This window comes from Notothenia rossii (genome assembly GCF_949606895.1).
Source record: "Notothenia rossii genome assembly, chromosome: 6".
In the NCBI taxonomy this organism is placed as follows: Eukaryota; Metazoa; Chordata; class Actinopteri; order Perciformes; family Nototheniidae; genus Notothenia; species Notothenia rossii.
The window spans coordinates 74,234,556-74,258,560 of NC_136909.1; the positions used below are offsets into that span (position 1 = coordinate 74,234,556).

A 24,005-nucleotide genomic window follows, 5' to 3' on the forward strand; every position below is an offset into this window, starting at 1 on the left:
ACATAGTGGGAGCAAGGGATGCAAGTTTCAGCAGCAAAGTATACTCAAAAGAATTTGACAAGTGCTGCCAACATGTTCTTCCAATAAATGGCAGGACGAAATGATGGAAAGAGGAAATTGCGTAAGTCAGCAGAAATGACACACACACCCACACACCCACACACCCACACACCCACACCACACACACACACACACACACACACACACACACACACACACACACACACACACACACACACACACACACACACACACACACACACACACACACACACACACACACACACACACACACACACACACTTACTTACTGTAGTCTGACTTCTCCATCCACCCTAAACAAGAATGACACTAAAATACAGACAAGTGTTCTCGTCGTTGAAGCCTGAAATTGCCTTTCCTTCCTGTTGATTGTGTTTCACAGTGAGTGAAACAAGAGCGGGGACACCACAAAAGATTAAATGTGTGTGTGTGTGTGTGTGTGTGTGTGTGTGTGTGTATGTGTGTGTGTGTGTGTGTGTGTGTGTGTGTGTGTGTGTGTGTGTGTGTGTGTGTGTGTGTGTGTGTGTGTGTGTGTGTGTGTGTGTGTGTGTGTGTGTGTGTGTGTGGCTTGTCGTATTAATTTGTGCCACGCTCCCACCAATTGGAAAGAGATTTGATATTCTGAGGGTACGGCCTGTTCAACATGAGAGCTTTCCGGTTAGTTAACTGGCCACCAAGCTGACATTTCCTCAGCATGGAGGGACTGCACTGTGGCGATGCTGCAAATAAGGTTAAACTTTATAACAAATGAATTTATCTGCAACACTGCTTTGCTACTAACAGACTCTCATCCTCACAGCTAAAGATGTTTGTCTACTCTGAAGGAAGATAAAACATTATTTGTGTTTAATACTACTTTAAACGTATACTTTATTACCTTTCAAAGGGAACATTTAGACAGTTGTAGCTGTTAGGGTTAGTTTTCAGATTCAAATTTGACACAATATAAGACGTCCTTAAATATACATAAGAAGTTTACTTGTGAGAGAGTACTTTTATATAAAACCTAGTAGTCTTTCTAAGTACTTTATCACTGCTGGTGTTACTGGTTAGTTTTTCCTTGTCACTTTTGGCCACAGTGGCTGCTACTCAGTGGATAATATGTCTTGCTGTAAAAGATTGTAATTGACTGTAATTTCATTTTGGGGTGTTTTAATCTTAGTTGCTTGTTAACACAGAACTTTTAAACATTTAGGAAATTGTATAAGACTGAGATTGGTGTGTGTGTGTGAAAGAATACAAATTACTTTATGTGCTCACTGAGTGAATCTAATATGTTCATCATGTTGATGTAGTGATGCATATTTGCATTTCCTAAAGGATCTTCCTTTTTGCACAGGAAGGTCAGAGGTCACGGTCAGCAGTGGAACAGCGCCTCAGGAGCTGGCAGGAGTTCAGCCTCACTGTTCAATGACACATTCATGATGTTGGATGCTTGCTGTCACTAATGACTGATGCCAGGTTTTCTGGGTCAAAGTCGTTCTCCTACTCAGCCCAACCTCCAGGCTTGTTTCAGTTTTCCAGACAGGGTTGTGTTTTCTTATAGAACAGAACAACAAGAACGTTGTACAATTAAAGGAAATCAACTTAGGCGTATCTACCACAATCTGAATTTTCCTCATGTAAAAGAAAAAACAGACCCTAAGCTTTCCATTCAGGTTGAAACAAAGACTTTCATCACTTATTGAGGCAGTTTGACTCACGTCTGAGCCACAATGCATGTTGCATCAAACATATGGAGAATGTAATCCTGCTCCTTCAGCCCAGATGTCAGTCAGGCAGACAGTGAAAGCTTATCCGCTATTGCGGTAAGCATGTTGTAACTTCCGGTTGTTGTTGTCATCTCCGGGTATCCCGTGTGCCTGCTCTGTTGCTGATAGTTTATTATCTTAAACTTAATCGATCGTTTTAAAACTCTTGATCACGGCAACTGCCTGACGTTGTAATTACACGTTACTACAGCTTAAGCACTCACAACTCTCCTTCTCTTAGCGACTGTAACTCCACAGTTGCCTACACTCTTTTCGGGTTTGCTAACGGTAGCTACTTTAGCTTGATAGCTAGCCATGGCTCTTTCCCCACCCTCGGGTGCTATTTCCTGCTCTAACTGTCTCATGTTTGGTTACTTCCATACCTCCTTTACTGGTACCGATACATGTGTTAAATGTAGTATAGTTGATAGGTTGGAGGCGGGAATCATAGCCATAGAAGCCCGGCTCCGCATCTTAGAAAGTAACTCAGCTACAGTAAAGCCCATGTTAGCCGGTGCGGACCGGCAAAAGGTAGCTCCTCTTAGCCGTCCCCCGGCAATTCCCGAGCAGCAGGGAGATTGGGTGACTGTTCAGAAGGGGCATAACGCGAAACCCGCAGGTCCCCACCAACCCTTTCACGTATCTAACAGATATTCCCCACTCAGCGAGACACCTGCTGAGAAGCCAACTCTGGTTATTGGTAGCTCTATTATGAGACACGTGAATTTAGAGACCGAAGCCTCCACAGTCACATGCATTCCGGGGGCCAGAGTGGGCGACGTTGAGGCGCATCTTAAACTGCTGGCTAAAAATAAACGTAAATACAGTAGGATTGTTATTCACGTCGGTGGTAATGATGTTCGTTTACGCAAATCAGAATGCACCAAACTTCATGTGGCGTCGGTGTGTAGTTATGCTAAAACAATGTCGGACACCGTAATCTTCTCTGGTCCCCTCCCCAATCTGATCAATGATGACATGTATAGCCGCATGTCATCATTTCAGCGCTGGTTGTCTATGTGGTGCCCAGCAAACAATGTGGGCTTCGTAAATAATTGGACAGCCTTCTGGGGAAAACCTGGTCTGATTAAGAGAGACGGAATTCATCCTACTTTGGAAGGTGCAAATCTCATTTCGGCAAACATTTCAGGGCTTTGTGGACTTAATCCATGATAAACTGGAGTTGAGACCAGGAGGCAGAGTCGCAGTTTTACACGCTTCTCTGCGCTCTCTCCTAGGCAGTCATCCATAGGAATCCCGAACCAAATAAAATACCCAATATTAACGGTGTGTGTGTCTGCCCAAGGACAATTTAAGGTAAAACCTAATAGAGGTGTCATACATAATAACCTACTAAAACTAAATGTAACAACTACTACATTGCAACAAAACAGGAATATTAAATGTGGTCTCTTAAACATAAGATCTCTAGCATCTAAAGCAATATTGGTAAATGATTTAATATCAGATTATAATATTGATATATGCTGTCTCACTGAAACTTGGTTGAGACATGAAGAATATGTCAGCATAAATGAGGCCACTCCACCCAGCCATATCAATACTCATATTGCCCGAGGCACCAATACTTAACTCGATAGCATGTCTGCATGTAAGGGAGGAAACTTATACAAAATGTACACCACCCCAAATTGACCATGTTGTTGATAGTGCTACAGATGCGCTGCGAATAAAATCAGACTCTGTTGCTCCTTTGAAAAAGAAGAAAATAAAACAACATAGATTAGCTCCATGGCATAATGCCGAAACCCGCAAAAATAAAAACAAAAGTCGAGACAACTTGAAAGGATATATGGCGTTCCACTAAACTTGAAGAATCTCGTTTAATTTGGCATATTACTCTCAATGAATATAAGAAAGCACTGTGTAAAGCGAGAGCAGCCTACTAGTCTTCATTAATAGATGAGAATAAGAATAATGCAAGATTTCTTTTCAGCACTGTAGCCAGGCTGACAGAGAGCCACAGCTCGATTGAGCCTTCTATTCCCATAGCACTCAGTAGTAATGATTTTATGTGCTTTTTTAACGATAAAATTGTTACTCTTAGAAACAAAATTAATGACCTCTTGCCTTTGACCAGTATAGTGTTATCAACAGCTCCCGGAAACGTAAGTTCTAATATTACACTATAGTAAACTAGAATGCTTTTCAGCCATAAACCTTGAACAATTAAATTCAATGATTCTCTCTTCTAAACCATCAACGTGTATCTTAGACCCGATTCCAACTAAGCTGTTAAAATAAGTTTTTCCATTAATTAGCACTTCTTTATTAAATATTATGAATATGTCTTTATTATCCGGCTATGTTCCACAATCATTCAAAGTAGCAGTGATAAAACCGCTTCTTAAAAAGCACAACCTCAATCCAGAGGTTTTAGCCAACTATAGACCTATTTCTAATCTTCCGTTCCTCTCAAAAATTCTTGAGAAAGCAGTCGCAAAACAGCTGTGTGATTACTTAAAAAACTATGATTTATTTGAAGATTTTCAGTCTGGCTTTAGAACACATCATAGCACAGAGACAGCTCTGGTTAAAGTCACAAATGACATTCTAATAGCCTCAGACAAGGGACTTGTCTCTATTCTTGTTTTGCTCGATCTCAGTGCTGCATTTGATACTATCGACCATGATATCCTATTGCAAATACTAGAGCACTTAGTTGGCATACAGGGAACTGCTTTAGGCTGGTTTAGGTCCTATCTATCTGACCGCTCTCAGTTTGTACGTGTCAACGATGAATCTTCCACGCAAACCAAAGTTAGCCATGGAGTGCCACAGGGCTCAGTACTCGGACCTATTTTGTTCACATTATATATGCTTCCGTTAGGCAATATTATAAGGAATCATTCTGTAAACTTTCATTGTTATGCGGATGATACTCAACTATATTTATCAATCAAGCCTGATGAAATTAATCATCTAAATAAAATAAAAGACTGCCTCAAGGACTTAAAAACGTGGATGACCTTACATTTTTTTATGTTAAACACGACCAAAACTGAAGTTATTGTACTCGGCCCAAAGAATCTACGAAACAAATTATCTAAAGATATAGGATGGCATTAATTTGGCCTCCAGTGAGACTGTAAGGAATCTTTGTGTTATATTTGATCAGGATTTATCCTTTAACACCCACATAAAATCAATTTCAAGGACCGCCTACTTCCGTCTCAGTAACATTGCAAAAATCAGGCATATCTTTCCTCAAAACGATGCATAGAAACTAGGCCATGAATTCGTTACTTCAAGGCTGGATTATTGTAACTCCTTATTATCAGGGTGTACCAAGAAGTCAGTCAAGTCGCTTCAGCTGATTCAAAATGCTGCAGTTCGTGTACTAACCAGAGTTAGGAAAAGGGACCACATTACTCCTGTTCTGGCTGCCTTACACTGGCTCCCTAGGAGGATAGAATTTAAAATTCTTCTTCTCGACTACAAAGCCCTTAATGGGCAGGCGCCATCTTACCTTAAAGAACTCATTATACCCTACTGTCCTACTAGGGCATTGCGTTCCAAGAATGCAGGGTTGTTGGTTGTTCCTAGAGTCTCTAAAAGTACAATGGGAGAGCCTTTTCTTATCAAGCTCCACTTTTGTGGAATCAGCTTCCAGTTTGTGTTCGGACGGCAGACACCCTATCCGTTTTTAAGAGTGCGCTTAAGACCTTCCTTTTTGATAAAGCTTATAGTTAGGGTTGATTAGATTCAGCCCCTAGTTTTGCTGATATAGGCTTGGTTTGTCGGGGGACATCTTACTTCTTCCTTCTCTCTGTCTATACCTCTGTATTCTCATGTTCCGGTTAACCCAGCTTCCCCAAATGTCTTTGTTTTTGGTGTCTATATCAGAGTCCTGCATCGGGTCGGGTACCCGCGGGTGACACGCAAAAAAGGTGATTCACGGGCGGTATTTTTTCAAACACTTTTTTCCGGGTTCGGTTCCGGGTAAAACAAAGATGATGCGGGTCGGGTCGCGGGTGTTGCATAATAAATATATTAAAATAATAATAATTTAGTTTAATGTTTAAATCCTCAGACCTCTCCTCCGAGGGACCGTGTATAATCATAACCTCTGCAGCGCATCAATCTGCTTCTGAGCGCTGTACATTCTGAATGGCTGAGGTGAAGCTCTCCAGCGGAGAATACAGCATTTTCCAACACTTCCTCAAGAGCGAAATCCAACGTGTCCTCATGGAGAAAATAACCAACATCCCACGCTTTTTGAGACAAATATGCAACTGCGTGTGTTAATAATTGCACGTTTTCACTGCTCATATATATATGCGGGTTCGGGTCGGGTCGGGATCCTATGCCGACGGGTCGGGTCGGGTTGCGGAACTAATTGGTAATATGTGCGGGTAGCGGGGCGGGTTCGGTATTGCACGTCGCGGGTGCGGGGCGGGAGCGGGTCTTGAAAATCAGACCCGTGCAGGACTCTGGTCTATATACGCCGGAATCCGGAGTCATGGATGATCCTGCGGTCCTGTGTCATGGATCGCAAGTCCTGGATCTTGAGTCGTGGCTGTGGTCCTGGATCATAAGTCCTGGATGGATATCCTTGTGGATTCATCTTCCTATTATTATTATTATTATTATTATTATTTCCAAACATTTGGACTACCTATGTTACAAATGTATTATCTTTTCAATTTACACACGGCATATATTGCACGTCTGTCCGTCCTGGTAGAGGGATCCCTCATCTGTTGCTCTCCCTGAGGTTTCTCCCATTTTCCCTTTAAACTGTGGGTTTTCTCTGGAAGTTTTTCCTTGTACGATGTGAGGGTCTAAGGACAGAGAGTGTCGTATTGTCATACTGATATTCTGTACAAACTGTGAAGTCCACTGAGACAAATGAAACATTTGTGATATTGGGCTATATAAATAAACATTGATTGATTGATTGAACTGGCCTCTGTGAAACAATGCACTGACTATACTATATGAAAGACGATTAGATTGCTTACAGGTCGGATTGTTCTGTCTCCTTCAGATTATCTCCACAGCTGCTTGATTTCAGTATGTGGTGGGTGTCCATCCAATGGGGAAGATATGACTAAATAGAGGCAGAACATTTGTATTTTTGGAGTTATACTTCAACTTGTGTACATGTGCTGGTGGTTTGAGACGCTATACTAAAATGATTTTTCATTAGTAGACTGTCTATGACCTCCAGTGGTAGAAAACAGAAATACATTAGAAATTATTAAAAAGAGAGAATCCCTAGGTGGCGCCATATGTGTGATTATGAAGTCAGTGTGTGAGATCATAGTCCAATAGGGAAGCAAGTCCATGGCCCTGGGCAACACACACGCACGCACGCACGCACGCACGCACACACACACACACACACACACACACACACACACACACACACACACACACACACACACAGGAGAACACAGTAATTACTAAAACACACATGATGCACATGCAATCATAACACGCAGTCTTAGTTTTAAACAAACGCTCTCTTCTGTTCGACCGCTTTCAAACATCAAAGCTAAGTGGGATGCGTGTGCAGAGCTGGAAGATGTTTACACACTGTCAATATTTCAAAAGTCCAAAGGTCAAAGATAAGACATTTTGTCTCTGCCTCTCTCTAGGGTACGTGTGTTCCCAGTTGCTTTACACATCCTTCTAGGTAAACAACACCTGAGCAGCAGTCTGTTTGTCTAAATCTGTTAGTTTGTTTTATAATGCAAAAGTGAGGAACAAAAAATCACATGTCAGGGCCAGTTTCTGTGTTTTTGCTCACAAGGTTTCAAATGAAACTAGAGCAAGCTGCAATCAAAACATCTATCTAGAGTGAGGTGTCATATCAGAAAAACCTGAGACACAAACAATGTGTGTGTGTTAGAGAATGTGTGACGTGTCACCAGTGGCACTGGCTACATCTAATTTCCTCATCCTGTCACTTCTTCTACTCCTTTAGCTTGATCAGAAAAACACAGGGCATTTTTTTTTATTGGATCCTCTTGTTTTTGAAAAGGCTGCCTTTGTATTGATTTAGTTTTCTGCTGTCAGAAGGAATAACAAAAAATAGGTTTTTGTTGAGGCAACTACAACAAAAGCCTGAATTCGTTTATTGAGCTAAGCTTACATCACAGTATAACCATTACATTTTATTTGCTAGTGCTAATGTATCTCCCATAATTAATCCGGTTTGACATGGGGGGTTTCAGGACAATACTTAAAAGTTCTCTGCAGGTTTATCTGGTATATCTGCTGATGACAGACTGTCTGAGTTTGACAGGCATCTGTTGTTTGAAGCAGTGTGACAGAGACAGCAAGCCGGTCGGGCCGAGTTGAGGAAGCAGATAAAGGGCTGATTGATATGGGAGTGTGTGTGTGTGTGTGTGTGTGTGTGTGTGTGTGTGTGTGTGTGTGTGTGTGTGTGTGGGCACGCGCGTGTGTGTGGGCACGCGCGTGTGTGTGGGCACGCGCGTGTGTGTGTGACAGCAGAGGCGCGTGGCTTCTCTTGCGTCAAACCGGTCTGGGAGGAGGCAGAGGAGCTGCATGTTTGCGTGCACCAGCAACAGTATTTGTTTGTTTTGGGGAAGAAAAGGAGCAGAGTGACACACTTCCTTTTGTCAGTTCAATAGTCTTTCCATAATGGTGACATCCATTTAGAAGTACAAAACAGCAAGTAACTATATACAAGCCTGTGTAGAAGTAGAATGGCTGCACACAGAAATAAAAGGAGGCTACACCATCAGTGTTTTTATAATATCTACAGAATAAATGGACCCTACATTTCTTTTCTCTTACTAGTGTAAACATTTTTGGATGTGAGACCACAGTGTACTGACTAAAAGACAGTGTCATGCTTGTCCGAGCAGTATTAGTTTGACTTTCCTTTACTGAGGCTCCAGATCCTCTTAAATCCTCCTGGCTGTCAAACTCTACTCTAATGCCTGTGAGGTCGTCCCCAATATGTGAAATAAAGATTCAGGCAACAAATACAGTGTTTTTTGATGGGTAGAGGTAGATGGAGGGAAAGAAAACATAAAAAAATAAACGTTTGAAATCAAGCGATCAATTCAGCTCTTCATTTGTTATTTAGTCCCATCACAAAGCCGTGAGTGTATTCAGAAGATTTGCGCAATAGTAATGTTAAAGCTGTTTGTCCTTCGCCAATCTTAATGAGTCACACTGACTTTGCTTTTCCATATAAAATTTGCCTCTAGCATCTGTGGTTTATTATATATTTGGACACATGCTTGTATGGGTGCGTCTTTCCATTGTTATTGTTAACACAAGAAACACAAAAGCAGAACTGCTTACGTCGTAGTGATAATTTAGAAGCACAGTTCAATGAGGCAAAAAAATTGCAGAGAAAAGTGACAACGTGACCAAAAGAGAAGAACAAGAGGAGTGGGGAAAAGCATCCTCAACAATATGATGACTACTACTCGCTACTCCTTCAACTTTAGATCAGTGAAGGTTACCTTGATACACGATTGATTGTCTAAAAGCTAAGATCTTATTTTTCACTCTCCTTTGTAACAGACAGCCCTTTCATCCGTCTCTCCCGGGATGACATGTTTCTAAAGCTTGGATTCACGAATAGGAAAAAAGGATTTGTTGAAATAGTTTTCCTCTGAGGTGTACATTTACTCCAGGAATAGATGTTTTAATCTTAGATTAGGTTATCTGACAGGTTGTTTGTGTGAGATGGAGAGTTTTACAAAAAAGCCCAGGCAGATACATCTCTATCAGTGTGTCTGAACAATGAAAAAGCCCAACGATAACCATGGAAACAGTCATAAATTGATAAATGATAAATGATCAAAGTTATTGTGTTCAGAATCTAAATGTATAATGTTCAGCAATTCTGTCAATGTCTGTTTTTACAGTTTTTCTATACTTTTCTCACCTTATCCTAACCAAGCTATTATCAGAAGTGGCTTAAATGTAATGCTCGTTCAAAGCAGGTCTGTATCTCTGCCTGAGAAGAGAAACATTAATTCAGGAAACAAATTCTGTTAAACCTCTTCTCCACCAAGATGTATACAATCTTTACAATTTGTTCCATTAGACAGAGCAACATTTCTTTAAACACTTATCACAAGTTGTCGTCAAATTTTAACCACTTGAACCAAAGAGCAATTTGTTTTCATTGTTTCATTTAAATACATTTCAGCCTCAAGAGGTACACTTATTCAGTAATTCAGTAGAGAACTAGACTAAGATTGAGACTGCCACCATGCTGACAGGCTATCAATGACAATGCTTAAGTGATTCATTGTGGATGAAGTCAAGGTTTGGAGGGAACGCATGCTAATATTTGGTGATGTCCACTACAGGAAACTACAGAGGATGTGGATATCACAAGTTCTGATGATGCAAGAAGAAAAGTCATAATGATTGCCATATTAAAAAAACAGGATAGATCATTTTTCGGGCCGCTTGGGTAAACACTTAGTACATAGGGTGAGAGACCTCTGGGGCCATAAACATAAATATATATTACAAAATGATATTTTAATTAAGTAGATGTTGATGTAGTGCAGTCAGATTCTGCTTCTGGGGTCTTCTCAGAAAATACACTTCTTCATCAGTACCTGTTTTGTACATTTAGACACTCACAATTTTCATCACTTCAGTTCTCATGCAAAATTAGAATGTTATGCTTCGTGGCACCCAACTCATCTAATCACCAGTATTTAATGAATCCTCACATTTTAATAACAATAAATGAATTTATTCTATTCTGCCACTTGAGAGGCAAAAAGAGATCCTGATGATGACCCTGATTAAAACTAAGGCAGCATTACGTAAATATCGCGCACACCATGACAGTTTGTTAATCGCAAGTCAAGCTGTACGCACTGCAGGCACCTGGCTATTTTACAAATTGCCCTTTGGCTGCGTTTGACTGCGTGTGCATGACAAGGCTGTCCCTATTTATGGGTGTGTTGGCGTGCTGCCGTTAATATATTACAACAGCTGAGTTATTGTCTGAAAGCTGTCTGTTGGCCTCACACCCAGGAACATGAGAAAAGGTCACATGGGTGATGGGAAAATCTGTGTTATATATTGACTGGCATTTCTGAAAGATCAGTTCAGAAGGCTCAGATTAAAAAAGGGGACGGCGGCAGTTTTATAAACGCTGCGGGTTAAATATATTCTCTCGTAATGCCTTCACAGGGCTTATGACATGCAGGCCTCCTGTGTGTTTGGGTTTGTCATCAACACTGTTTTCCAGGTGGTTCTGAACCATCATCTCCAGAACGCTCTGTGCCTTTCTGTTTTGCCGCCCCAGGGTGTGCTGCAGGAGATTATATTTACCCACATTTCTCTTCCTCTCAGTTACAAAACAACAGTGTTATCTAACTATCTTTCTGAAATGCAGTGAGGCAAACTGTAAATATGCACACAAAATAATGAGAAAAGGAATGGTTTGAAGTACAAAGTTTTATTTGAACTCATTATGACTGAAATGCGAAGGAATCCTGCCCTGTTTTTCTTTGTGATGGTAAAATAATGACCGTGTACACAATTATGGGGTATCATGCAAATAGAGATATTAAAAGTGGCGATTACAGTGACATAAAATCTTGAGTAGGTTAGTGTGAATAAGTGTATTGATGTACTGTATCTTCCTCCTATTAGTAGGTCGTTTATAAATATTTAATTCTGTGGTGCTGGTGCAACCTCTGCATGCATTTGGCTACCGTGCTTCTATTTATCACATTTTGTGCAACACAGGAAACTTGTGATCCTCCCATTTGTCAGGAGGGTGTCTCACATGTGCCAAATAAACAGAAACATTGACAATAACTTCCAAAACACAATGTACAAAATAACAAAATAAATACGCTTCTTTTTTAATATGAATATTTTCAGATTCTGCAATAGAAAAAGGCCTTGGCACTTTTCATTAAATCGTTGAGCCTTTGTTGTTTCATGAAAAATCAGCAGTGTTAAAACATAATTCATGCAGCAAGTGTGAGAAAAAAGGTCATTATACGACGAGTTTGGTATTTGTATCAGACAGGCGAGGATGCTCTCGGCACTCAAAGAGCCCCTGTCACCGGTAACACACTGCAACCGACCATATTTATTCCAGTTGTGGGAAGAAGAGATGTAGGTGCAGAGAGAGTCGTGCTGTAGCCCTTATCCAGCTATTCTCCTCTCTTGCAGTCACTAATGATGCTCCATTTCATTCTGCTGCTCATTTCAAAGGACGTTGTTGCAGCGGGTCATCTGACGCTGGTGGAGGGGTCCCGGGAATGAAATTAAGAGAACCTCAAACTGACCTGTGCACACAGAGAAGGAGAAATATGGAAAACATATACAGTAAGTGTCAGAAATGTGTCTATTTTAAAAAGGTATTTTAAAAACTAATTACAGCAGGATATGTATGTGGCCCGGGCATTTAAAACATAGCTCAAAGTATTTAGATATATGCAACATGGATTTTAAGCGTTCTTGCAGGAGAAGGCAATGAACACTTTTACACATGATGACACCACGGCTGTTGTGTTCATTTTGTCTCTAAAAATGAGGTCAAAGGGCTTTAATGAAAGCTTTAAAGTGTGCAGATTCACCCTTCTTCTTTCATGTCTTTGATCAGAGCTGCTGACTGGAAGGCTTGGCATATTGAACAGCACGTACAACGCCTCACACTGATATAACAGGGCTGCTAGATTCAATCAGACTTGGGGTAATGCAAGTGAGACTCAGGATCATCGATGGTTGTGTATGAATCCTTCTGTGTCTATATGTAATCGATATTCTTTTGCACGTCTTTTTTTCACATACAGTAACAAAATACAGAAGCAGTGTGACCCTGAGGGCTGAGATGATAACTGGGAGCTGAGCGTGTTTCACACTGATCTCTAACTCATTCTGTCTCTCTCTCATTCAGCAATAAGGTCGGACGGGTGTTTCATTAATTCTGCCCTCTGACACGAGCAAAACAGCGGGATGCAGCAAGAGGAAACTGATGAGGAATATAAAACAGTGTGGTACTAAATGATACTGATACAAGTAGAAGATTAATATATCATCTTCAATTTGTCAAGAAAGAGCTGCAAAAGAAATGTCTGGAATGAAAATGAGAGTCTGAGAGGTTCAAGGATGAAGTTCAAATCCTTGATTTCTTGGATTTAGGCTGCAACTAACCATGAATTGCATAGCTGATTATTCAAGGGGTCTATATAATGTTTGTAAACTGTTAAAAATGATCAATGTCCAAGATGATGTCTTAAGATATCACATTTTTTCCTTTCAAAAATCCCAGAAAACGAGGTTAATATGATAAAAACAAATCTCTATATTTGACAAAGAGCATTTACTCCCACTTTCTCATAAAAAATGTACCTAAATGATGAAGCAACCATCAACATTGTTTGCAATTACTATCTTGTTGATTGAGTAACTGCTGCAGCTCTACCTTTGAGGTTCCTTCTTAAAGTCTTCCATGGTTGGTTTCCTCTCATAATGTAAATATGCTGTTTGATATAACTGTGAATCAGGCTGTTTTTATTTGGACATCTTTGAACCTAAACTTTTTCACAAAGTATAAACAACCAAGCAGTCAACAAGCTGTTAGCTAACAGATGTTTTACAGATGTTTCTTGGTCCAGTAAACTGAGAGATAACATTATGTTCTGTATGTTACGAGTCATTAAAACACCGGAGCAGTGTCCACACACTCTCACTCCATGATGTATTTCTTTAAGTGCTTGTTTGGCAAAGTGCCAGTGTAGGAGATGTGTTGGTGAGATATGAAAACAGTTTACCTTTGATGCTTCTTGGCTGACGCTGGGTCCCTCAGTCTGTCGTTCTGCGTGTTAGTCCCATCGGGGTGGATTGAGTCCCAGCTGAGTCACAGTCAGGGTTTTCCTTCTAATCCACTCGAGTCAGACGGGATCCGACTCACAGAGCGCTGGCCTTCACTGCTGCAGCTCTTCATGAAGACAAACAGCCAATCAGAGGACTCCTCCGTCCGGCTGGTTCTTGACATGTTGCAGACTCCGTAATAGCGTGCATACCTTTGTCAAAGCGCTTTACAACTGATATTTAAAGTGCATTACAAATAATAATACTGTCATGGTTCTTTAGGATGTCTACGACCCCTTGGTGAAATAATCACTACTTAATATTTCTTAAGTTACCAAAAGGTTTAATAGGATGATTTCCTTGTTCTTTCTTAAAAAGCATTGTATTGTATATATAATATGGACCAATTTGTTTATGTACATTTATGTTTAATGGCCATGGCCACATGAGTAGAAACATTACAAAGAGGCTTCACCATTTATAACCATGTATGATGGATTGTGAGCCCCGGCTGCAACTGTAAATTACAGTTATACTAATTTTGGTTTGCAAATATTCGAAAAAGAAACAGGGTTACCTGCATATGAGGTCAGGTCATTACCACAAATTGTTCATAATGGCAAAAAATGAATTTAACCATCGATAATTGACTGTTATAATGAAGAATATTGTTTACATATTTACAATTAAATAAGTATGATTATTTCAATAATGATTCAATCACTTTGGTTAATGCTTAGTTCCAAATGATGGTTAATAGTCATATTAAATAATGATTAGTTCACCATTTCTTAATAATGGCTGGTGTAAAGTGTTATGAGTTACTGTAGATTATTTGGTGATGGTTATTGCAAGTAGTTACGTCAGTATTAAAGTGAAACAATTGCAAACCATATTCCCTTGCTCAACACATCCATCTCCCTCAATATTTAGAACGTGTGAATGTCATGTTTTAAAGATGCATAGCCATCTGTGCACTTGTCAGTGCAAACAAACTTTGGCTAGCTGCCCTCCAGTTTGAAACGAGCCAAATATGGCCACCAGCAGAAGTCTTCACATGTATTTATGTTCCCATGGGGCTCCTTGTGGAGTCTGTGTGCGTCTTTGTGCTTTATGGATCAGATTACTAACTGCAAAAGTCCACATGGGCAGTATTGAGGCGAGGTAGATTACACTTTTTTCTTATGCTCAGTCCTTCAATGTTCTTCTTCATTCTTACTTGTTATGCATTGGGACATTTGGGAATTAAAGGTCCCATGTCTTGCTTTTCTGGTTATTACCCGTCCCCTTGTCTGTTATGAAGGTTTTTATGCATGTAAACGGTCTGCAGAGTCAAAAACCCTCAAAGTACACCCTGTAGCGAGTAAGACTCTAACACAGAAAATACCTGTCTCTGCTGCCCCAGAACGCCTCGTTGGAAATTTCTCTTTTTCCATTGTTTTCTTCCTGGGTATGGAGACGTGCCCATACCCAAATGGACCCATTGGTCCAAATGGACTAATCCGTTGAGCTCCTCACACACACACACTCTTTTAGCGGTGGAAATGTGAGGCGCTGGGGGGGGGTGCTAGTGGAGCCTCTCACGCAGCGAAACTGTGGCGCGCTTACACTGTAGGTGCACCGCGTTTGGGGGAGCGGGGGGGGGGATGCGGGTGCTAGTGGAGCCTCGCAGATGGGGCTGCTGCAGCCCCCTCAGCACCCCCCCCATTCTCGCATCCATTTGCGATGTCTCACAGCAAGCAGGAAACCACACCAGTAAGCCAGCTCACACTGTCAGCTCCTCGCAGCAGCGAGCAAGTGGGCGAGCTGACCAATCAGAGCACACTGGGCTCACAGGGAGGGGGGGGGCAGGAGCTCCAACAAGGCGTTTAGGACAGAGAGTGACATTCAGTGAATACACATACTATACAGATATGCTGTATGAGAAACCGATGTGAGTTTGGAAAATTGCGCAATATAAATCTATTCTAGCACACCTCAACAATGGAATTATGATCAGTGGAAATGGCCATGTCATGGGACCTTTGAGGTTGACAAGCGGCTCAAAAAGAATAAATGTCTCTTTTTGGACAAAAGAAAATCCAAATTAAAGAATTTAGTTATGACTCTCGCATTGCGTTAGTCCTCTACAATAATGAGTCATATGACAGGCACTTCAGCACCAGGTAAGAGCTCAGCAGTCTGCCCACCACAGGGGGAGCTGCTCTCTACACAGAGCTCTCGTCCGGCCTGGGCATCAGCTGAGTGTGTTTCCTCTTCTCTAACATCTTGTTGAGCTCCTCGGCAAAGGAGTAGCCGTGCGGGGAAGTGTCTTCAGACTCGCTCTGCCTCAGCAGCACGTAGCTGTTTCCATTCATCCTCCTCAGGACGCTGGGCAGCGTGGCCGACAGCCCGTTGGGGAACATACACTCTGGAGAGGGATGTTGTGGGGTGGGTGGGAGAGGCGGGGCCGGGGGAGGAGGCTCCTTATTGGGTGTTAAATGGGCCTCACCGGGGACGATCTGCAGGAAGCCACCGTCCTGGATGTCACCGTTGTGCTGCTTTGAACTGCCATTACAAATGCCGTTGCCGTTACAGTGGCTTGAGATGGTCTTCAGCTCCATGTGGGCAGAGTTTCTGTGCTGTTTCCTGTTCCTGTGTTGCTTCTTATTGTTGGGGTAGGCAGAAGCTGCGGCTCGTAGAGAGTACTTCCCTTGGTTGCCCACACGCAGGCAGAAGCCAACATAGACAAGGACCACGGTGAGGACCACACACAGGCCCCCGAGGATGGTGATGAGGGATAGATACATGGCCTCCATATTGCGAGGGGAGAGCAGATCTGAGTGGGGGAGGAGAGGGGCCGGGTTGGGTGGGAGGGGTCTCTCAGTGAAGGGATGCTCAGTGGGTCCGGGCAGAGTGGCAAAGAAACTGTAAGTGTCTTGAGTTGGTGCAACAGGTGGAGGAGGGGGAAGATCCAGGCGGATGGTGACATTGTAGGCAACCAGAGCGACCTTGATTCTGTTCTCGACGGCGTAGCAGGTGTACAAGCCGCTCTGGTGCCGCCGGGCCTCGATGATCAGCAGGCCGTCGGTGCCGGTTCTGAATCCAGAGTGGAGGCCGTAGCCCTGCAGCTCGCTGCCGTCCAGAGTCCAGAGCGGTGTCGCCAGGTTGGAGCTGAGCTCACACTGCAGCAGCACGTCATCGCCCACACGCACAGAGCGGCCGCGCACCACAATGTCTGCAACACACATGCTCGAGAGTGAGTCACATCATATCGACATAACCATCAACATATGCTTAAAGCTATTATTGTGGCGCTAAATAACCTGGAGTCCTTTTAACTTATATTCTCTAAAAGAAACTGTGAAATCATTTCAGATTATTCACACATTGTGTAAGATGGTTCTTTCTAAGGTGATAACTCTTGTATTTTTTTCAATCAGGCTTTATTTATCGCTTTTCTCCAGTGATAGCGATGGAGAGAGATTTTTAAAGACACTCACAGAATATTCATACTTATCCGTTTAATAGTAATTAACCATCATCAATTTATAGAGTGTGCCTTTTAGCCTTTTTATCATCTGATTCCTATATGTCGATTACTAAACACCTACTATGCTGTCTGAAGTTATTGAGGCATAAACTTCAATTCCATATCTTTCATTTCTCATTTGGGCCACTGTGTAACTTTGTACAGAGAGCGAACAATGAGAAAGCAGAGAAAGCTACATTTCTATCGGATTGAAATTGTAAAGCGAGAGAAGGCATTTTCCTGACTTGAATATCAAACAGATTTTTCTCCAGAGATGGCATAAATGTGATTAGAAAAGAGAAAGGAGGATTTTGCCAACGCAGTCTGCATAATCAACTTTCAAAGCCTTCATGCCATCTGATGACAGCCAAACGTCTTTTGAGCCCCTCCTAACCTTCTCTATTTTTAATCTCCTTTTCATCATTCACTGCGTTAAAAGCAAACTTTATTTTAAAAGCATAACTGCAGATGAGATTTCTACATACCGTCTTGTGTGTTTTCACAACCTCGGCTGCCCTGCTGGATATCCTGGATTAAAGTGGATCTGTGAGGGGGAGAAAACATAATAGAAGTGTATAGTGCAAAGGATAAACACATACTGGCAGTAACATAACAAACATTGTTGTTACATATACTGAGATCTCTTTTTCCTCCTACTTCAACTTTATGTTATATCTGTCTCGTATAACGTATTGCCTCAATAACAGTGTTTTACTGAGTAATCAAATCTGTCCTGGTTTTATCAGTACCCTTTAAGTCAGTGGTCGCCAACCGGTCGATCGCGAGTGTGGTGCGGGTAGATCGCGGACCGTTAAAAAAAAAAGTAACAAAAGAAAGAAAAATGTAATTAAAATAATAATGTTCGAAAAATACGTTTTTAGATGTAAACCTATCATCCACCACCCCGTTAGCAGGTGCCACTTGATTAACGTATATTTGAGACACCTCAATAATATAATACATTAACCGTGCTTTACGTGAACCTCATCATGACACAAGAGACAACGGCAGGACTGCAATTTCCCGTGTTCAGTGAACGCAACAGAGGCAAGACACCAGATCAATCAGAGTGGCATGGAAATACACGTGTGCTTGTGTCATTCAAGCTCGGCTCTGTGTGTGTGTGGCAATAGCGCATTTAGTGTGGGAGAGAGAGAGGGAGAGAGAGGGAGAGAGGGAGAGTGGGAGAGAGGGAGAGAGGGAGAGAGGGAGAGAGGGAGAGAGAGGGACCGGTGCTAGCGGGGACCGTGATGTTAGCATCTGGTTAGCTAGCTGCACTAACGGACATAAGGAGCTGTTTCCACAACAAGCTGGAGGAGAGTCCTCTCCTGTCAGACTGAGGGGTTCAGGTGAGCTAAAGGACTCTGAATGTTTAGAACGGTTTTGTCACAAAGATTATTTCCGCGGCACACCTTCATATGATCATTATAGTTATACAAACAATAAGAGAATAAATGAAAAACAGGTATGAAATAGCCTAGTATATGGCAGTAAAACAAGAATACAGTTTAAAGGGGAGTGATTTGTAAAATATCCATAAAGAAAAATAAAATCTGTTTACAGTTCTGTTTCATATGGGTGCTGAGAGAGGTATCCATAGATCTCTTCATGTTGCTCTCAAAGTGCACCAGATTGATGCTTTCAACTTCAATATTTAAAAAAAAATCTTCCCGGGGGAACATCCCACCAGACCCCCCTAGAGGAGGTGAGGATCCCCCTAGAGGAGGTGAGGTCCGCCCCCCAATAGCACTTTGCCCCTGCCTATATGCCGTGAGCTGATTATGGAGCCTTCATTGTAACAGTAATTCAGATGCAATTAGCCTACTGTATATAAAAGGCCTCAAATTGGAAGCATTGTCTGGGCCGTCTTTTTCACTCAATTCTGCAATAGGTAGATCTCGCCTTTCACCTAGGCCGAGGTCGGTGATCTTGGGCTTAAAAAGGTTGGTGACCACTGCTTTAAGTACACATGCTCTGTTGACTATCACAGCAAACATCCAGCGTTGTGATTATGCAACAGATCGAGAGCTGACACTGTGACAGGGCGCTGTAATACTTGGCGTTTGTCAAATCAAAAACACACTGAAGGGTAACTTCTGTCACCTGATCTCACACACAAACACACACAAATACCCACCAGCAGGACCCACCTGTTTGTTTGTGCCATTACGTCCACACACTGGGCTCCGCTCCAGGCACAGTGAGGGTCCCTGGCAAACACGCAGTCGTAGCAGGAGGTGTATCTTTGACAGTTAGAGAGAGGAAGCTGCACCACGCCGGTTGGAGAGCCCACGTAAACACTCATCTGTGGGAGGAGAGAGGATTTAAAAACTGAAGGGCCAAGATCCTCCTTTGTGTGTGTGTGTGTGTGTGTGTGTGTGTGTGTGTGTGTGTGGGTGTGTGTGTGTGTGTGTGTGTGTGTGTGTGTAATGGTTAAACCCACTACCTGTTTTTCAGACAGCAGCAAGTTGTTCACAGGTTGAGGTTCTTCAAATATTTGAAGCTCCTCTATAATGTGAAGCTGACCCTCGATTTCTACAGCTTTATGTAACCAGCCTTCATCTGAGAGACGCGTACAAAAGAGGAGAATCATTTAAGGACAAACACTCAGTAGCCTGTAATATAAGCTGAATGTTATAGGAATGTCTGTCAATAAGTCTAATACATCATAATATATTACTTCCTTTAAGGTCACAATTGATTTGTATTCATTTCAGTATGCTAAATAAATGAACGTGCAAACCTTTAAAACTTGAAAGATGGGTAGTTGGTTCCTAATGATGGTTATAACATCCATGAGTGTGATTAAAAATGCAGCCTTACAAACTGGAGTGGAATCAATTCTCTTTGAGTTTTAGATTGTTACTACTACAGATAACAGACATGAATACCCCACAGTAACTCCCACACACCTGTGCCCATGTACAATACATGGTATGTGTTTTCATCTACGCCTTGGATCATGTGTACGGCCATGTGTGTGTAGTCTGTGGTCCGCCGGAACAAAAGAGGCCGTCTGTCTGAAGGCTGGACCTGCTGGGACATCAGAGGATGCCTCCTGACGAAGTTCAGCACATCATCAGGCAGGGAGGTGGAGACGTTTATGTCCCTGGCCCTCAGAGAATCAGTTATACACTGCAGGGAAAATATGTCAAACAGAGCGATGAGAAGAAGGGTGATGGACAAGTAACAACGTGGGCTGCAGGGAGAAGAGAGACATTTGATCTCATTTGTAATAAAGTTCTCTGTAAATAGAGATGGATGGTGGAAGGCAGGGAGGATGTGATGAGTCTCAGCGAGATGGTCTGCAGGGAACATTAAAGGATCAAGGGGAAAATGCATTCCTGTTGAAAATAGTGTCTGGGGGAAAACGCCGCTTTTTAGCTGGCCAACAATGAGACTGTGTAAGTCAAGCAGCTGCTTTGAGCTGACATGCGGGCGACTCAGCTCTCTCAGCACCTGACTAAGGGAACGGCTTCTCTGCAGCCAGCTCCTCTAAGAGGCTTTCACGCTCCCGACTTAAAGCTCTTGACCGTCTCTCCTTTTCCTTTTAATAGCAACGTTAAAATGAAGTCCTACAAAGTGTTGCAGTGACACGACAGTGGATAATGTCTGCTCCTGCTGAACGAGGCTGCGACCCAGACTGCCGCAATAAGCCATTGTCGCCAAAGCTACGGGCTGGAGTTAATCGCCATGGAAATGGGTTTCAGTGACATAAGCTGGTGGTGTGTCGAGCTTCATCCTCGAGGATCCTCGCTATCACTTTCCCTCCATCTTTACTCATGCATCTTTACTTTCATCTGCTCTCTGTTACAGTTTTCTGGTGAGTATCCTCCAAGGCCACAGACTAATGAGACAGTTCTTCTGTGCTTTATGTAGTGTTTAAGAGGCTGAGGGGGCAGCAGTGGAGCCTCTGTGTGTGTGAGTGTTTACCGATCCAGGTCGAGGGTCAGGGATCTTTCCAGTGTATTCCTTCCACTTAGAGCCAGAGTCCTGGTTCTCCATGTAAGGTCCTTGAAAGGCCTCTTGGACTTCAGTCAGAGAAAACCGACACACCGCAGATGCCTTCACGTTTTTCCTAGACACAGCGACACACACACACACAAACACACACACAGTGAGAAAAAGACCAGAGCACAGGCAACGAACAATAACAGCAGTAAACCCAGTGTTGCCATAGGGACGGCAGAAGAAGTACAGTCGAGCAGTGGCTCACCTAAAAGATGGAGACAGATAAAATGGGAGGAAAGCACGGGGGAGGGGATGAGCACTGTCGAGAGATAGTACGGAGATTATTAGGAGTCATACATCTATGTGAAGAGTAGGAGGGAAGGAGGAGGGAACTACAAAAAGGTTTCAGAGAGGTGTAGTGTTCATTCTTTACAAACCACAAAACATTTTGTTTTGGAATAACATTCACTTCTAAGCTGATAGAGAAAGAAAGATAATTAGTTTCCTGAAAGGGCTGTTACAGTTATGATCTACACGTTGTTATGAAATCAATCATACATGCATTTTATGTATTCAGGGGTTATCTCTCTGTATAGTACTAACTTTTTGTAGTGGCCAACTTGACCATAACAGCCAACATGTTCTGTTTCTATGGCTTCACATTAAAAGCATTTCATTGGGGACCATGGAAATGCTTTTATTGGGAAGAAGCCACCGGAAATAACTTTGTCACTGGCATTAGCTAAACAAGGTTGTTTACATAAAAAGGTACAACTTTCTATTTTGGTATTTTCTTATCAGCTTCAGTGAGGAGTAAACCAGTTTGTATGTAACTGTCTTTCATTTCTTTAAACCTGCATTTCTAATAAATATTCTCTCCTCAAATTGCTGTAAAACTCCTCCATCCATCTTCTTTTTCTCATATTGTTGGGTTGAAAAGGTTCGCTTAGTCTTGCCTCTCTTTTATCTCGTTCCTCCCCGTTTCCTTCGACTTTCTCGATGTATTGATTAGTGCCTTTCGTCTTTTTATCTCACTCTTTTACATTTGCATTCCCAGCCGGAGATTGAGAAATCACTCACCACTCCAGGCCAAAAATGCCGTAGAAAAGCGTGTCCTGCGGCGTGCGGCCAGGCATGACAAACACGCTGCGCAGCATGTTGAAGTGGAAGTCGTACTCGGGCAGGGAACAAGTCAGCCTGGCTTTGAGGAAGGACGTCCACCGTTTCTGGAGAGTTAAACGGCCTCCCCGGTCCCCCTGAGGAAAGAAGAGTGGAAAGAAAGAAGGAGGGGGGGGAGGAGGGAGAGGAGAAGAGAGGGTTATGTGAGGTAAAGCCTGGGTAAATGAACAACAAACTGAACACTCGGCTCAAGGTGACAGACAAGGGGAAGTAAACCTCCTAAAGAGAGCAACAGATGGCATGGGAAAGCAATACCGATACTTCAAACAGGATTATGGCTCCCCATAGTTTAGACTCCCCCACTGTGATCTACAGGTTTGTTGATGTGTGTGTTTTATTCCTTGATTGACACCTGAAGGTTGACTCAAAGCCATAATCATTTTTGGAAATCTTGCAACTGACATCATCTTGCCCTTTGATTTGAACTTCTAATTGTATTCAGCTTGTGGCAAATTGCAAATGCTGCACATGTCGCCCCAAGGCATTTCTATAAAGAGGAAAAAAGCAAATATGCTTCCAAGCTTTCGCAGAGAGCTTACTTCATTGAAAGATTACTTCCTTTTAACGCGAGAGAAAAACAAGGTTATTACACTGTACAGCGAGTCATTACAATTCTTAAGTCCTTCCTGAGCAACAGGCCATTCACTTCGTTCACGGTTTAGGCAGTAGAGGATGCTAAACAGTCTCTCCCCCTGCAGTCATCCATCCCTCTCACTCGGAGCCACACTGACTCTGCACACATTCACCAGCAACACACTCTGCCTGTTTCAAATGCATTCCCCATTCAGCCCCTCATCTATTATAGCAGCCGCTCCTATCATCAACCGAGACTTCACTCAAGCTATTCTGATGCAAGGCTCTGCTCCCATGCTGTAAATCATATCCTGCATCTTTTTAAATCGGCACTCACTTTACAAACGCGAGCCACTCGGGCCACCCTGCTGTGGCTGTAGGTCGTCGTCTGCTCCTGGCTTTTCTCCGTGAAGAAGTAGTAGATCTTATCATCATCCCCCGCGCTGCTGCTCAAGCTCTCCCTCACCAGCGCAGAGCCCACAAAGTCGGCCTCTGTATGGGAGGAAAACACATATTTCTTTCCTATTGACGAATGCGTTAACAAAGCAGCTGGCATGCTGCTTGTATGACCTGAGAGTGGGGATTGGAGTTGCCCTGAACAAACTATTTATGTTATATACTACCTGAGTTGTTTCACCAAAACAGTCAAATGTGAGAAAAATGTCGATAAGGATCTTAAACTAATCTGTCGGCTACTTCTAAGATGGGGAGATGCTTTTAAATCCAAGTACTAAGACATTTTGAATCCACTGAACAGATGGTAGAGCGATAAAAGGAGATGATGCTAGATGCTTCAGTTATCTGCAAAACACCACATTTGTTTGATCATTTCATCCCTAAAGTAAGTGTACTGTATGGAGGGAGATTTTATCAAAAATAAGTGGCTGCAGTCAGCTGGGGCTTTGTGAGGCTGTACTTATCACCACATACAGTATGTCTAACTGGTGGTATTAGAGGATCAGTCAAGAGATAACATAAGTCATTAAATACAATTTGGACTTAAACAAAATTGTGAGTGTAAGTTGTAATGCTTTAAAAATGTGTGAAGCAACGGGTAAGAAGTAAGCGAATGGAAAACATGTATTTTAAAGTGGACCTATCATGCCATATTTGAATAATATATTGCAGGGCCATACCTATATAAAACATGTCTGTGAAGTTTTTTTTTCAAAATACCAAACAGATCA

At 42.3% G+C, this 24,005-nt stretch overlaps 1 protein-coding gene across 1 annotated transcript in view; it reads right to left on the reverse strand.

The window, feature by feature from the left end:
- Positions 1-11,213: 11,213 nt before the first annotated feature.
- Positions 11,214-24,005, reverse strand: part of LOC307044460 (semaphorin-4G-like) — a 25,172-nt gene continuing 12,380 nt past the window's right edge. Inside the window, 9 exon segments of the mRNA XM_079689710.1 lie at positions 11,214-12,076; positions 13,565-16,821; positions 17,601-17,659; positions 19,266-19,420; positions 19,562-19,677; positions 20,028-20,250; positions 21,049-21,193; positions 22,147-22,322; positions 23,156-23,412. Coding sequence (XP_079545836.1) covers positions 15,812-16,821; positions 17,601-17,659; positions 19,266-19,420; positions 19,562-19,677; positions 20,028-20,250; positions 21,049-21,193; positions 22,147-22,322; positions 23,156-23,412 — 2,141 coding nt within the window. The 3' untranslated portion in view covers positions 11,214-12,076; positions 13,565-15,811.